The sequence below is a fragment of the Neophocaena asiaeorientalis genome, unplaced genomic scaffold (genome assembly GCF_003031525.2).
Source record: "Neophocaena asiaeorientalis asiaeorientalis breed wild unplaced genomic scaffold, Neophocaena_asiaeorientalis_V1.1 scaffold132, whole genome shotgun sequence".
In the NCBI taxonomy this organism is placed as follows: Eukaryota; Metazoa; Chordata; class Mammalia; order Artiodactyla; family Phocoenidae; genus Neophocaena; species Neophocaena asiaeorientalis.
The window spans coordinates 1,928,729-1,944,127 of NW_020173393.1; the positions used below are offsets into that span (position 1 = coordinate 1,928,729).

The 15,399-nt window shown below is 47.1% G+C and overlaps 2 protein-coding genes across 4 annotated transcripts in view; one reads left to right on the plus strand and one right to left on the minus strand.

The window, feature by feature from the left end:
• The first annotated feature begins 1,145 nt into the window (after positions 1-1,145).
• On the plus strand, positions 1,146-4,156 carry LOC112400911 (colostrum trypsin inhibitor-like). 2 transcript variants are annotated; one of them, XM_024746906.1, is made up of 4 exons: positions 1,146-1,183; positions 1,319-1,425; positions 3,299-3,550; positions 4,015-4,037. In XM_024746906.1, the coding sequence occupies exons 1-4, from the start codon at positions 1,146-1,148 to the stop codon at positions 4,035-4,037; spliced, it is 420 nt and encodes a 139-aa protein (XP_024602674.1). The 2 variants fall into 2 exon arrangements, with proteins under 2 accessions (XP_024602674.1, XP_024602675.1); XM_024746907.1 differs by lacking the exon at positions 1,146-1,183 and having other exon boundaries at positions 1,342-1,425; positions 3,299-3,514; positions 4,015-4,156.
• Positions 4,157-7,929: 3,773 nt separating this feature from the next.
• PIGT (phosphatidylinositol glycan anchor biosynthesis class T) overlaps positions 7,930-15,399 on the minus strand; it is an 11,795-nt gene continuing 4,325 nt past the window's right edge. Inside the window, exons 8-12 of one of the 2 annotated variants that reach the window (XM_024746876.1) lie at positions 15,196-15,365; positions 14,299-14,499; positions 9,464-9,629; positions 9,264-9,347; positions 7,930-8,602 (exon numbers count right to left, since the gene is read on the minus strand). In XM_024746876.1, the coding sequence (XP_024602644.1) occupies positions 8,350-8,602; positions 9,264-9,347; positions 9,464-9,629; positions 14,299-14,499; positions 15,196-15,365 (874 nt within the window). In that variant the 3' untranslated portion in view covers positions 7,930-8,349. Of the gene's footprint in view, positions 8,603-9,263; positions 9,348-9,463; positions 9,630-14,298; positions 14,500-15,195 lie in introns of both variants that reach the window. The other variant, XM_024746875.1, reaches the window with a different exon arrangement.

Here is a 15,399-nt window from a genome sequence, read left to right on the forward strand (position 1 = left end):
AAATATACTCAGATTCCAAAGACTTAGTACGAAGAAAAGTAAAATATCATATTAGTCTTTATTACATGTTGATTATATGTTGAAATTATACTATTTTGGATATATTGAGTTAAACAAACTATTATTAAAACTAGTTTTACTTCTTTCTTTTTAATCTTTAAAATGCTGCTGCTAAAAAAAAAAGCTGCTAATTCCTTGGCGGTCCAGTGGTTAAGACTCAGTGCTTTCACTGCCGTGGGCCCGGGTTCAATCCCTGGTTGGGGAATTAAGAACCCACAAGCTGGGACTTCCCTGGTGGTGCAGTGGTTAAGAATCCGCCTGCCAATGCAGGGGACATAGGTTTGAGCCCTGGTCCAGGAGGATCCCACATGCTGTGGAGCAACTATGCTCGTACGCCACAACTACTGAGCCTGTGCTCTAGAGCCCGCGAGCCACAACAACTGAGCCCATGTGCCACAACTACTGAAGCCCGTGTGCCTAGAGCCTGTGCTCTGCAATAAGAGAAGCCACCACAATGAGAAGCTGACGCACCACAACGAAGAGTAGCCCCTGCTCGCCACAACTAGAGAAAGCCTGCGCGCAGCAACAAAGACCCATCGCAGCCAAAAATAAATGAATAAGTGAAACTTATAACAACAACGAAGATCCCACAGGCTATGCAGTATGGGGAAAAAAATGCTGCTACTAGAAAATTGAAAATTCTCTTTGTGGCCTGCATCATATTTCTGCTGTACAGCACTATGGTAGAATCTGTGGGGAGCGATTTTGCCTTTTGTTTATGCTATTCAGTATAGCTTGATCTTTAAAAAATAAATATGATGATTTCTATGAAACAATACACTCCTTATCCCAAAATTAAATAAATAAGCCAATGAACAAAGAGCTATGTTCTCTCTCCTGGGATGTTGAGACACTAGCTGGGAGGCTCTGGATAGGAACCAATAATAACAGAATGGAGAATAGATGTGCTGAGCCCTTAGGGACCATGTGGTCTAGCCCACCTGTTTTACAGATAGGGAAACCGAGGCCCCCAAAGGTCCCTTTTCAGTCCAAGGTCACAGAGACTCGAGTCTGCAGTACATGAGGCTGGGGACTGCGTTCCGGATGCTACAGAAGCACCGTCTTAGGGGACTTGCTCAATAGCCATGAAGAGCCCATCCAAGGCCAGTGGCACAGCCTCCAGGTAAGAAGTCCAGTTCTTCCAGCCCACACCCCTTGCCCAGGGTGCTTCCTATTCCAAGTAATGAAAAGCGAGCACTTCCCTCAGCCCTGGGGAAGAGGACCCCTTCTCCTGCTGATATAAGCTCCCGCCTCCTAGCCTCAGCCCAGAACAAGCAGCTACTCACACCATGAAGCTCAGCCGCCTCCTTGCCCTTTGCCTCACCCTCTGCCTGGTGGGCTTGGCCAGCTCAGGAAAGACCTCAGGTGAGCTGAGGGGTTGGGAAAAGGGTCCCTGAGATCACAGCCTATGGGGTGTGAGGATGCTGGATCCAAGAGGCCACCTGGTCACTTCCCCCTCAGGAGGAAACCAGGGCCTAGGTATGGGAAGGGGCTCCCATGGGGTCACCTTCTGGTCTCAGGAAAATGTGGGACCAGACCTCCCCGGTGTCTACGTGACGTCTTCACCAAACTCTAATTTTTCTTAAAAAGCAATACACATGTTTGTGTTAAAGACAAACCATATGTAAATGTATGAAGTTTAAAAAGTGGGTCCCCTGTTTTACATAGCGCCAACAATCTTGCTCTCCAGAATCCTACTCCCTAGAATTCTTAAGCAAGAAAATAAATGTTCATACTGCTTTGAAAATGAGGCCAGATTCTCAGACTTGGCTGCACACTGAAGTCCCCTGAGGAGTCTCTGGGTCCCACACTCAGAAATTCTGATTTGATTGGTCTGGGATGAAGCCTGGGCATTGGGACATTTTTTTAAAGTTCCCCAAGAGATCCTAATATTCTAACCAAGATTGAGAACTGCTGCCTAACAGAAGGTCTCGCATTCCCTTCCTAGAATGGCCTCTTCCCTATTCTGGGTTAAGTTTCTCCCAGTATATTCAGCATGGTCAGTGTCATACGCAGTCAAGATTCACAAAATATTTCGGTAGAGGTGAGTTGACCCATGTGCTTATTTGTTTGAGGGATGCTGTCCGTATTAGGGAAAGTGTAATTATCAAAGTGGAGTTTGTTGCATCCCATAAAAAGTCCTGAGTGTCCAAGGCTAATGGTTGAGGGAGGGTGTGTGTGATAAATTCCTTTGTGTGATAACTGGACCTAGATGTAGTTAGGAGTTAAAATAACAAGTGATTCAGTAAAAGAGGCCAGTTTCCTTATTTGCTGATTACTCAGGGATATTTAAGATTATTTAATGTAAGTATCTTTTTCCTAGTTATAAAAAATACTTGTTCACTGGCATTCAAATGATACTAAAAAGAATTTTTAGGGAATTCCCTGGTAGTCCAGTGGTTAGGACTTGGCACTTTCACTGCCATGAGCCCGGGTTCCGTCCCTGATCAGGGAAGTAAGATCCGCAAGCCACATGGCGCAGCCAAAAAAAAAATTTTTTTTAGAAGATAAAAATCCCTTCAAATTCTACCACCCAGAGATAACTACTCTAAATATATTGGTGAACAACTTCCATGTCATCATTCTACCGGTTTATACATATATTTTACATCCGCAGATCATACCAGATCTCCTATTTTGTAATTTGGTTTTTTTATTCAACCAAAGTTATGGACCTCTCCCCATGCTGATGTGTATAGATCAACACTGTGCTTTTGTTTTCTGGCCACACCGTGCAGCATGCGGGATTTAACTTCCCCAGCGCCCCTGCAGTGGAAGTCGGAGTCTTAACCACTGGACCGCCAAGGAAGTCCCAACACTATGCTTTTTAGTGACTGCATAATGGCCCATGGATCCCCTGTTGGTGAACATTTACATACTTTCCAAATTATAATTCTTTGCAATTATAAACAAAGCTACAACAAACATCTTGATGTCAAGTTATGAGAGGCTATAGGACACAGCACTTGGGATTTGAAATTGGATCTGGGTTTAAATCCCAAGCCTCTCTCAATTTACAGGTCTTATGATTTTGGGGAAATTACCAAACCTCTCCGAGCCTCAGTTTCTTCATATGTGAAGTGGGGACAGTAATATCCTCTCCATTAGGTTAAATAATGGCAAGTATAGCAAACACCTAGGAGGGCACTTGGTGTAGAATAAATGCTGGGGGGAAAATATTCATCAGTTCTTTAAAAGGACACATAAGTGACAATCCTATTCTTCCTTTACCTTGCAGCCAATCTTCAGCAAGAGGCTTCCCAGGAGTTGCTCCAAACTCCCCCTGCCCTCTGCCAGCTCCCCGCAGTGAGGGGCCCTTGCAAAGCCTCTATGCACCGATACTTCTACAACTCTACGTCCATTGAGTGTGAGCCCTTTACCTATGGTGGTTGTCAGGGCAATGCCAACAATTTTGAGACCACAGAGATCTGTGTGAGGGTCTGCAAACCCCCTGGTGAGTCCTCTGATGGAAACAGGAGGAGTAATGGAGGTGACAGCATGCTGGGCATGTGAAGGGAGGTGGTGTTGGCGAGGACGCTGGCAGTGATTCAGATGATCATGTAAATATGGAAGTTGGTGGTGATGAGAATAATGGGAATAAGAGATGGGTCACCGGGGGCTGGTGATGGTGGTAATGAGGTGTAGACAGTAAGGCTGCGGTGGCATGGATAGTAAAGATGAAAGGAAGCTTGGTTATTGCAGTAAGCCCTTTTAAAATACATGGTGGGGCTGGTACAGGTGAAGACGGCAATGTAACTTTCACAGGGGGGATCCTGTTGACAGAGGTGATGAACGTGATTGTAGCACTGATCACGGTGGGAGGTGACAGAAATGAGGAGGCCCCCAGGTTGGTGGGTGTTGAAGGGGTTGGGTAAGGAGTCCAGCTTGATGGCTCTGGCTCTAGGCCGCCAACAGGCCAGTCAAATAGCGAGCTGGCTGTCATCTCCATTACAGAGACCAAGGTCAAGAGCAGCTGAAGGTGATACCTGCACGTTCCCAGGCCTTGACTGAAAGCTGGCTCGGCTGCCATTCCTGCGCAGAGGCCCTGCTCTGAGCCCATCCTGTAACCCTCCGGGACTGAGTCAATAAAGTGTTCAAAGTTGATGTGACCTGAAGCCTTCCTACAAGGGCCCTGGGCCTGTCCTCCAAAACTGCTCACAGCCACAGGGGCAATCAAACCTGCATCACCCCCACCCCTAACCTCCTTCAGACCCACATTACCCTGTGTCCCCAGAATGAAGATGAGGACAGAGGACACAAGTTCCCCTATCGCCAGGGGTCCTCATGCAAGCCAGACTGAATGGAAATTTGGGGACCTTGAGTGTCTGTCCCTAGATCCTGGCCTACTGCTCTTTCCTGCCTGGGGCTGCAGGATGAGCCAGAAGGTTCTTCCTGTCCAGCAGGAACCATGGCCTGGAGGAGTGTGGAGAGGGGTGGAAATTCAGGGAATCTTGGCCAGCTAGGGTGGCACTCTGCTCTCCACCCAGAGGGATACTGGAAAGATGAAATTTATACATATTTTTTAAATTGTGGTAAAATACATACAACATGAAATTTACCATTTTAACCATTTCTAAGTGTACAACTTAGTGGCATTATGTATACTCACGCTCTTGTGCTAACATGACCACCACCCACCTCCAGAACTTTTTCATCTTCCCAAACTGAAACTTGTACCCATTAAAAATTAACTCCTCTTTCCCCCTCCCTGCAATCCTTGGACACCACCGCTCTAATTTCCGTCTCTGTGAGTTTGCTCTAGGAACCTCATCGAAGTGGAATCACACAGTATTTGTCCTTTCGTGACTCGCTTGTTTCACCTAGCATCATCCATGTTGTAGCCTGTATCAAAATTTCCTTCCTTTTTTGGTTTTTGTTCTTTTTGTTTGTTTTTGTTTTGTTTTCGCTGCTCCGCACAGCATGAAGGATCTTAGTTCCCCAACCAGGGAATGAACCTGTGCCCCCTGCAGTGGAAGCACGGAGTCCTAACCACTGGACCGCCAGGGAATTCCCAAAAGTTCCTTCCTTTTAAAGACTAAATAATCTTCCACTCTTATATACATTTTTGAAAACCAGACAGGTCTGCCTGACCACCATGCCCACCACCCCCTGTAACTGTCTCCTCCTGTCCTGCGTCTAATCTAACCACTTCCTCTTGCTGAAAGGGAAACTGTTGCCCAAAGTCAAAGAGCAATACTAGGAGCCAGAACCTGGAATCCCTAGGCTAGATCCCTGTCCTGGTGATGTCACTGGTACCCTTGGTGTGCCCTTCCCACCTCCATCCCCTTCAGATATCCTATTGCCCAGGAGCCAATCTAGATCATGTGAAATCACATCAGGAAGGACATGCTGAGTAGCCAGCCTTGCCCCAGGCTCAAAGTGGGAACCCAAAGTTTAATGGACCTGGACTTCCCTGGTAGTCCAGTGGTTAAGACTTCGCCTTCCAACGCAGGGGGTGAGGGTTTGATCCCTGGTCTGGGAGCTGATATCCCACATGTCTCACGGCCAAAAAACCAAAACATAAAACAGAAGCAATACTGTAACAAATTCAATAAAGACTAAAAAAAAAAAAAAATGGTCCGCATCAAAAAAAAAAATCTTAAAAAAAAAAAGTTGAATGGACCCTTGGGCTTTATCAAAGGCCTGAAATACTTAAATAGACATGAGTACATATATGTTTGAGACAAAGGGCATGTTTTTCTCTTTATTTCCCCACTCTCTTTCGTGTTCTGAACTGTTACCAGAGACTGAGCTCTGGATAAGAGTGAGGGTAGCCTTAACGACATGCCAGGCATTGTTCCAGACACTGCAGTACAAAAGACAAATCCTGGCCCTTATAGAGAGTAATCGTTAATAAACAAGATAAGTAAGACACACAGCACGTTAGATGGTGGTGAGGGCTACAGAGGAAAACAAGATAGGCAAGTGGTGAGCTGGTAGCTGGAGCAGCAATTTGAAATCGGGTTGGCCAGGAAGACCTCATGAATAACTTGATGGTGGAGGTGGTGGAGAGGAGTTGGATTCTGCATTTGTTTTGAAGGGAGAGCAAACAGATTTATTGACAGAGCACAGTGGGGAATGAAAAGAAGGATCAAGGATGAGTCAAGGTTTCTGGCCTGGACAACTGGAATGATGAGAGCTGCCATTAGCAAAGATGAGCTGACGATGGGTGAGCATGTTTGGGGTGGGGGTGGAGATTATCAGAAGTTTGGTTTTGGGGATATTGAATTTGAGATGCCTTTAGACATCCAAGTGGAGATGGCAAGTAGGCAGCTGGGTAAATGAATGTGGAATTCAGGGAGGCGGTCTAGACTAAAGATATGGGGTGCTGTCTGTACACAGATTACATAAGACATGGTAGTGGAGGGCATTTCTAGGTGCTGACTTGGCTGGGGGTATAAAAGACAGCTAGGCCACAACTCTGTGCTCTTCTGACTTGGCAGACACCCTGCTCCATGCAGGCAGCCAAGACTTCCCTTATCTACCCACCTGCATTCTTATCTCACTTACACCCTGCATATTTACTGCTTGGAAGTAAACTTGAGTAAAAGCATCTTGACCCAGTTGCTTTTGCCCATGGTATGGACTAGCTCACTCACATCACCTCCCTTCCTAGACACACACACACACACAGTTGTTTGTATGTTCTAGAGGCTCTTGGAAAACCTTCAGAGGTAACCTGAACAGCCCCATCTATGTTAGCTGTACAGACATGACCAATCCTACTGTGTTAAAGACTGCACTCATACTTGTGGGGTTTCTAGAAAGCCCCTCACCCTACCCATCCCTACCTCTAGACTCCAGACCCCAAGCCAGAATAGCCCACACCCATTCATACATTTACGTCTGTTGACTGAGCACTTACAACTTGTCCTGAGTGCAGTCAGGCCCAGATGGAGGACAGCCCCTGTGCCTCCAGGAAGCTCCTAGTCTAATGGAAGTTAAAGGACAGTAACAGCCAGGGTGATAAGGAACATGAAAGCTAAGTCCAAGGAGGGGAGGGGCACACAGCAGCTCGGTGTATCAGGGAAGACTTCCTGGAGGAAGCAACATCTCACCTGGTTTTGTAAGTCAGAGTGAACCTAGCAGTTGGGGGGCGGGCATGTGGTTGGTGGAGCAGGGCATTCTGTTTGATGGGCAATCCACCAAACCACTATGATGGGAGAACTGGGGGAGGGAGGGGCAGACCACAAGTAGCTTATACAGTTGATGCCAAGTGTGTCAGAAGAAGAGACAGACGATGGGGGCAGGGCAGACATCTGCCTAAGGACTTGTTTTACAGGAATCCAGGGTTACATGACCAGGAGAGGTAGGCAGGGGTGGGCTTCAAAGCCTGTGGGTAGTCTAAGGACCACCTGCAACAGAAGCTCCAGAGGAGCCTGATAAAAACATAGAAACTCGAAGTCTGGGCTACACCCAGAACGACTGAATTCACAGGGTCTGGACCCAGGAATCTGTGCTATTTCACAGGAGCCCCAGGTGATTCTAACACACGGTCTGGTTGGAAAGCCACCACACAGATTTCTTCCGTCACTCCGGCCCTACCCTTGGTGACAGGGGACTGGTTCTCAGGGCTCCTAAAAGGCGCCGGATGATTCATTTTCACCGTCACAGAAATGTTGATGTAAAACACTCCCAGCCAAACCCAGGGAGCTCTGGGAATTACACTCAGACATGGTGGGCGGGGAGGGAAGCAGGAGACGAGAAGGAATTTCTGGCAGGGGTGGGAGGAGGGAGGGGAATTTTATTTGGTTGGTTGGTTGTTTCTTTGGTGGGGAGGAGGGGATGGGGTAGGAGGTCCTGTTCAGGTACCCAGCAAACACGCCCTAGTCCCCAGCTCTTCCCAGGCCTCAGGGACAGGAGGCAAAGAACCAAGGAAATAGGCACTTTTTATTCCACACCCAGTGAACTCCACCTACCGCACAATACGAATTCCTCAGCACATCCTATTATCCAGGCCGCCGTATAACAGAACTTTCTGCAGTGATGGAAACATCTGTCCTCGCTGCCCAGTACTGCAGCTGCTGATCACTTTTGGTTACCGAGCACTTGAAATGGGGCTAGTACGGCTGAGGAAGTACACTTTCAATTTCAATTAATTTCAATTCAAACACACATCTGGCTAGTGGCTACTGTCCTGATAGCGCCACTTGAGGCCCTGGCCCAATCCAGGGGTCAGCTTGGTTCAAAAACTGCCTCGTGGGAGGGCACGCGGCAGAAGCAGCCCTGGGGGTCAGTCACCACCCACCTCGGAGGGAAGCAGCAGCCCAGCTGTGAGGAGGGCACGCCTCAGAGCGGGGGGACGCCTCGGGCGCGCCGGATGAGGTTGGCCAGCCGCCTGGCCAGGCCGCCCTTGCTGGGCTCCTCAATCTGGAAGGTTCGGGTGAGGAGGTTGTAGAAGGAGCCGTAGCACACGGCCACCACTGTGCACGTGAGGCAGATGACGTTGTAGGGCATGCTGAAGTCCGGCGTGGGCAGGCTCACCAGCAGTGGCTCCGTGTAGAGCCGCACGAAGTAGCTGGAGCTGTCGGAGGCTGGGAAGCTGGGGGTTGGGAGGGAGAGGTGAGGCTGGACCGGCTGCTACCCCGCGCCGTCTTGCCACCCCCTCCTCGGACCGCACTGGGCCAGTCTTGGCAGTAAGGGTTTTCAAAGCCTTCTTAGCCTCAAAGCCTTTTAAAGCTCAACACAGAAATCTGATCACAGGAGAGCAGCTCTGGTGCTGAGGGAGAGGGAAGGGGCCCTGCCTTCACTTGGCTGCCTTTTCCTTAGCCTTCTGGTCTCAGCCTAAAGGCCATCTCCTCAAAGCAGCCTTCCTGAATGACCCACCAGACTACTCCCCAGTGACCCTAGCAGCTCCCCTCTAGACTGAGCCCAAGAAGGGCAGGGGCAAGTCTGTTTTGCTTACCGTGGTACACACGGTGCTCTCTGAAGTACCTGGCATCTGATAAGTGCTCAATTAAATATTTGTTAAGGGAAATAATGAGTAAACTTGGGCTATACGTACTGCGCTTCTCACCTATTGATTCTCCTAGAAGCTCTTTAGGATCATTCCATAAAGGTTGTACAAATATTAGAGACCACTTGGGTTTTAATTAGGACTGAGGGAACCTACTCATTACTTTGGAAGAGGCAGCATCTAGCCCCAGCCCAGCCCGCAGGAACCTGATCCTCTGTGCTGGTGTCACGGCTGAGGTCACACTTACAGGGTGTTGAAGAGGGGACTCTCTTCCCAGTCCACGGGTTGGGCGGTCACCTCGCTGGGCACGAGGGCACTGAGGACAGATGGGCTGCAGAGAAGCAGACAGATATTCTGTGAGCCGTGTTCCTCACGGCTCCTCCATCAAGGGTAAGTGGCAGAGAGGGTGGGTCAGGAGGGTGGAGGCAGCAGGTCGGGGGAGCCCACCTGACGTAGAAGCCGTGGTTGGGGTCCGGGGTGTACTCAGTCCACTTAAGCAGCGCCCGCTCAAACTGGATGGAGACCTTGGTGACCGAGCTGGCCGGTAGCTGAATCAGCATCTCCAGGAGGTGGGGCTGCATCCGGTCCTGGGCAGGCTGGTAGTGGATGTAACCTGGGGGAGAGGTAGGGGCCACCCATAGCTCTTTTTTTGTTAGTTAGTTAGTTAGTTATGGCTGCATTGGGTCTGTGTTGCTGTGCGCAGGCTTTCTCTAGCTGTAGCGAGCGGGGGCTACTCTTCATTGCGGTGCGTGGCCTTCTCATTGAGGTGGCTTCTCTTATTGCGGAGCACGGGCTCTAGGCGCGTGGGCTCGTGGGCTCTACAGCGCAGGCTCAGTAGTTGTGGCGCACGGGCTTAGCTGCTCCGCGGCATGTGGGATCTTCCCGGACCAGGGCTCGAACCTGTGTCCCCTGCATTGGCAGGTGGATTCATAACCACTGCGCCACCAGGGAAATCCCACCCATGGCTCTTTCCTGGGCTCAGACTACCTGCACCTCTCATCCCTACCTATCAAGGCCTTGGGGCCTGGATCGGGGTGCCCAGAAGGAGGGCTTTGGATCACAGAAGCCAGGCAGGCTCACAGGAGGGAGGAGGATCGCAGAAAAGGGAAAAGGTGTTTCCAGGGCAGCCGCCATCCCAGGACGTGTTCAACCTAATCCATCTTCACATCATGAAAACTGGGCCACCAGACATCAGGTGCCTCACGTGATGCTAAAGGCAGTCCACAGAACCACCTGGGAAGTTTTCTTGCTAAAAATATAAGACCTGAATCTAATCAAATTTCTAAATCTAACCACTGATACTCAAGAATACACAAGGGACAGGAACATGTTAAACATGGGCAAATCCAGAATGTAGAACATCCTATACAACAAATGACCCAGTTTTGCCAACAAATAAATTAAAAAAAAAAAAGCCTGGGAACTGTTTTATAGGTTAAAGGAGATTTAAGAGTACCACACTAATCAAGACGTGAATAACAAGGGAAATGGGGGTGAGGGGGAGTGTATACGGGAGCCCTGTACTTTCTGCTCAACTTCTCTATAAACCTAAAACCTAAAAGTCTATTACCTTAAAAAAGAGAGGGAGAGAAACTTAAGAGCATATCAAGCAAATGTAATGTGACGAGGTTACTTTGGTCCAATTCAAACAAACCAACTATAAAATTATTTTCAAGAACACTGGGGAAACAGGAGTGACAATGATAGATTATATATTTGTGTACTTTAGTATTTAAAGGTGAATTGATACAATGTCTAGAATTTAAGATACTCCAGCAGAAACATAACCAAACCAAAAAATAAATAAATAAAGGGAGAGATGAAACAAAAAAGACGGGAAGCTGTGGAACAGAATAGAGAGCTCAGAAATGAACCCACACATATATGGGCAATTAATCTATGACAAAGGAGGCAAGGATATACAATGAGGAAAAGACAGCCCCTTCAATAAATGGTATTGGTAAAACTAGATAGCTACATGCAAAAGAATCAAACTGGACTACTTTCTCACACCATATACAAAAAAAACCTCAAAATGGATTAAAGACTTAAATGTAAAACCTGAAATGATAAAACTTCTAGAAGAAAACACAGGCAGTATGCTCTTTGACCTGGCAATATTTTGGGGGGTATGTCTCCTCGGGCAAGGAAAACAAAAGCAAAAATAAACAAATGAGGTTACGTTAAATTAAAAAGCTTTTGCACAGCAAAGGAAACTATCAACAAAATGAAAAGACAGCCTACTGAATGGGAAAGGTATTTGCAAATGATATATCTGATACAGGGTTAATATGCAAACTATACAAAGAACACATACAACTCAACGTAAAAAAAAACCCAAAAATTACAAACTGGGCAGAGGACCTGAACAGACATTTTTCCAAAGAAGACATACAGATGGCCAACAGGCACACAAAAAAATGTTCAACATCACTGATCATCAGGGAAATGCAAATCAAAACCACAATGAGATTATCACCTCACACCTGTCAGAATGGCTGTCATCAAAAAGACAGCAAACAGGGACTTCCCTGGTGGCACAGTCGTTAAGAATCCACCTGTCAATGCAGGGGACATGGGTTCGAGCCCTGGTCTGGGAAGATCCTACGTGCTGTGGAACGACTAAGCCTGTGCACCACAACTACTGAGCCTGCGCTCTAGAGCCCACAAGCCACAACTACTGAGCCCAGGTGCCACAACTACTGAAGCCTGTGACCCACAACAACTGAGACCGCAAGCCACAACTACCGAGCCCGTAAGCCACAGCTACTGAAGCCCATGTGCCTAGAGTCCATGCTCCGCAACAAGAGAAGCCACCGCAATGAGAAGCCTGTGCACTGCAATGAAAAGTAGCCCCCACTTACCACAACTAGAGAAAAGCCCGTGTGCAGCCACAAAGACCCAACGCAGACAAAAAAAAAAAAACAAACAAAAAAAACGACAACAAATGACAAGTGTTGGTGAGTATATGGAGAAAAGGGAACCCTGGTGCACTGCGTTGGGAACGTAAATTGGTGTAGCCACTATGGAAAACAGCAGGGAGAGTCCTCAAAAAATTAAAAATAGAACTACCATACAATCCAGCAATTCCACTCATGGGTATTTATCTGAAGAAAATGAAAACATTAATTCAAAAAGATATATGCACCCCAACGTTTACTGAAACATTATTCACAATAGCCAAGATATGGAAACAACATACGTGCCCATCGATAGACAAATGGATAAAGAAGATGTGGTACATATAAACAATGGAATATTAGCCATAAAAAAGAAGGAAATCTCGACATTTGCAACAACATGGAAGGACCTAGAGGATCTTATGCTAAGTGAGATAAATCAGACAAAGACAAATACTGTATGATATCACTTATATGTGGACTCTAAAAAATAAAAACAAATGAACGAACATAACCAAACAGAAACAGTCAGAGATACAGAGAACAAACAGGTGGTTGCCAGAGGTGGGGGGGGGGGGGGGGGGCAAGGGGGGCAAGGAGAGAAATAGGTGAGGGAGAGTAAGAGGTACAAATTTTCAGTTGCAAAATAAATGAATCACAGGTGTGAAATGCACAGTGTGGGGAATATAGTCAATAACTACGTATAATATTTGTATGGTGACAGATGGTAACTAGACTTATCGTGACGGTCATTTTGAAATGTACAGAAACACTGAATCACTATGTTATGCACCAGGAACTAACATAGTGTTATAGGTCAATTATACTTCAAAAATGAACAAAAAAGGGGACTTCCCTGGTGGTCCAGTGGCTAAGGCTCCGTGCTCCCAATGCAGGGGGCCCGGGTTCCATCCCTGGTCAGGGAACTAGACCCCACATGCCGCAACTAAGAGTTCGCATGCCGCAACTAAAGGTCCTGCATGCCGCAATGAAGATCCCGCACACGGCAACAAAGATCCCGCGTGCCGCAACTAAGACCCACTGCAGCCAAATAAATAAATAAATAAATTTTAAAAATAAAGAAATAAACGAACTCATAGAAAAAGAGATCAGATTTGTGGTTACTAGAGGTGAGGGGTAGGGGGAAGGGGAACTGGATGAAGGCAGTCAAAAGGCACAATCTTTGAGTTCTAAGATAAGAATCAGGGATGTCATGTACCACGTGATAAATATAATAGGCACTGTGGTACATTATGTATGAAAGCTGTTATGAGTAAATCCTCAGAGTCGTCATCACAAGGAAAAAACAATTTTTTTTCTATTTCTTTAATTCTGCGTCTGTACAAGATGGTGGGTGTTCACTAAACTTACTGTGGTCATCACTGCATGACAGATGTACGTTAAATGAGTATGCTGAACACCTTGAACTTATAATGTGCTATATGTCAATTATATCTCAATAAAACTGGAAGAAAGACATCAACAACAACAAACAAACAAGAAACAGTATATGAAGCTGGAGACTGCTGAGGCTGGATAATGGGTACATGGGGGGTTCATTACACTATTCCATTTGGGTATGCGTTTGAAATTTTCCAGAGCGAACGGTTAAAAAAACAAAAGAAACAAACAAAAAACCCAAAAACCCTACAAAATACATTGGTAGGATATTCGAAGTAGAGATTTTGAAGGTGGTACAGATAGTGGGGCTGAAAATAAGTAAAACTATTAACCACAGGCTTGAAAATATGGGAAACAACAGAGGGGTTTAGAGAAGATTGTAAGTCTAGCTGTTTGGGATGTGCTGTAACCTCTTCCTAGGAAGTCGTCTTCTGTATTACTAGTCTCCCTCCACTCCAAACGAAAACAAGTGCTTTTGTGCTATGCCTGGCATCTCTTAGAAAGCACTCAGTAAATATTAACTCCTCCTTAGAAAAATAATAGAAAATAAAAACAAATTTTAAAAATCACACCTCTTTACCCCACCCGAGGAAGCCAAACCATCTATTCCAGCTGTTATCTTCTTTGTTTCCAGTACTCTGTTTTTCTTGCTAATCCATTCTCCACCTGAAAGAGCCTATGAATCATCAGAAAACAAAAACATGTGCCCAGAGCACCAGGAAGCAAGCGGAAAAAGACATGGAAACTCCTGCCCTTATCAAGTCCTATTAAGAGTCACCAGAACTATGTGGTTTAACTCTTTTGGCTTTATAAATACTTCCAGATCTGGCACTGGTGAGGTCACCCTTTCCATTTCTCAAACTATTCCTAACTCGTGATGCCTGTGTAGACTGCCGAGGCACTTCCGGAATGACGCTGAGAACTGAGGCTTTGGGGGACCTGGAGGGGAGGTGGGGGGCTGGGTCGGGACTTGGCACTTACTTGGTTTGTTCTCCTTGCCCTTGGAGGTGATGGTGAGGGTGTGCACGTACAGCCGCAGGTACCAGGGCACAGTGTCCAGCAACAGCACAGGGAAGGCCCGGTACGGGTGGGTGTTATACAGCAGCGTGCTCAGCTCCCCGTTGTGCAGCCCGTAGCCGCTCACGTACCGCTGGGCGTACAGGAAGGGCGTGGGTGGGGCCTCTGTTCAGAGAAAAGTCAACAGTTAACCACTCCTTTAAAAAAATAAAAAAATAAAAAAAATAAAAAGCATCACTCCCCACCTTCACTCCCTGGGCCAGGTTCAGAGTCTCAAAGCCAGGGAGGGGAGGGGGTAATGCTTTGCCATCAGAACTGGGAAACCTGCATTCTGGAACCATCCCTGGCTTCCCCAACCCACAGCAATGATAACAGAATTACTAATATTTACTAAGTACTTATACAGGCCGAGCTCTGTGCCCCTTCCAACCCAAACCAAGTGCTCCTCACGATATTTCACACTTTTCCTTGGTAACACTGAACATAATCACAATTGTTTGATGCCTGCTTCAACTATCAGATGTTAATGTTGCTCGAAAGCAGGGTACTTCTGTCTTCAAAAAAAATTTGGTTGACTGAATGAATGAATGCATGATTGACCTCCATGTTTTCCATTAATTACCTCACCTGATCCGCTAGGTATTACTGTCCCCGCTTTCAAGACGAGGCAGTAAGGTTAGGAACTTGCCAAGGGCACAGAGCTTAGAAGAGGTGGAGTTAGAATCAGGACGTCTGACTCAAGAGTTCTGGGTCTAAACACAAGCCTGTTACCTCACGGTGAAGAGGCAGGACTGTGAGTCTCCCCCACGAGCTGAACCCTCTGTAGCCTATGGGGGCTGCGGCCGCCCACCTCCCACCCACCATTCCCTGGGGGTCTCTTCCACTTGAGCTGGAGGTTGAGGCTGCGCGAGTTGTTGATCACGGCCGTGTCCAGCAGGTCGTAGACGGCATAGGTCTTCCGGGTGCCCAGGACGACGTCCTGGTACGTGGTGAGCGGGGGCGGGTACACCTCCAATGTCTCATTGTCCTGGGGACACAACGGCAGGGCTGAGAAGCGAGCGGAGG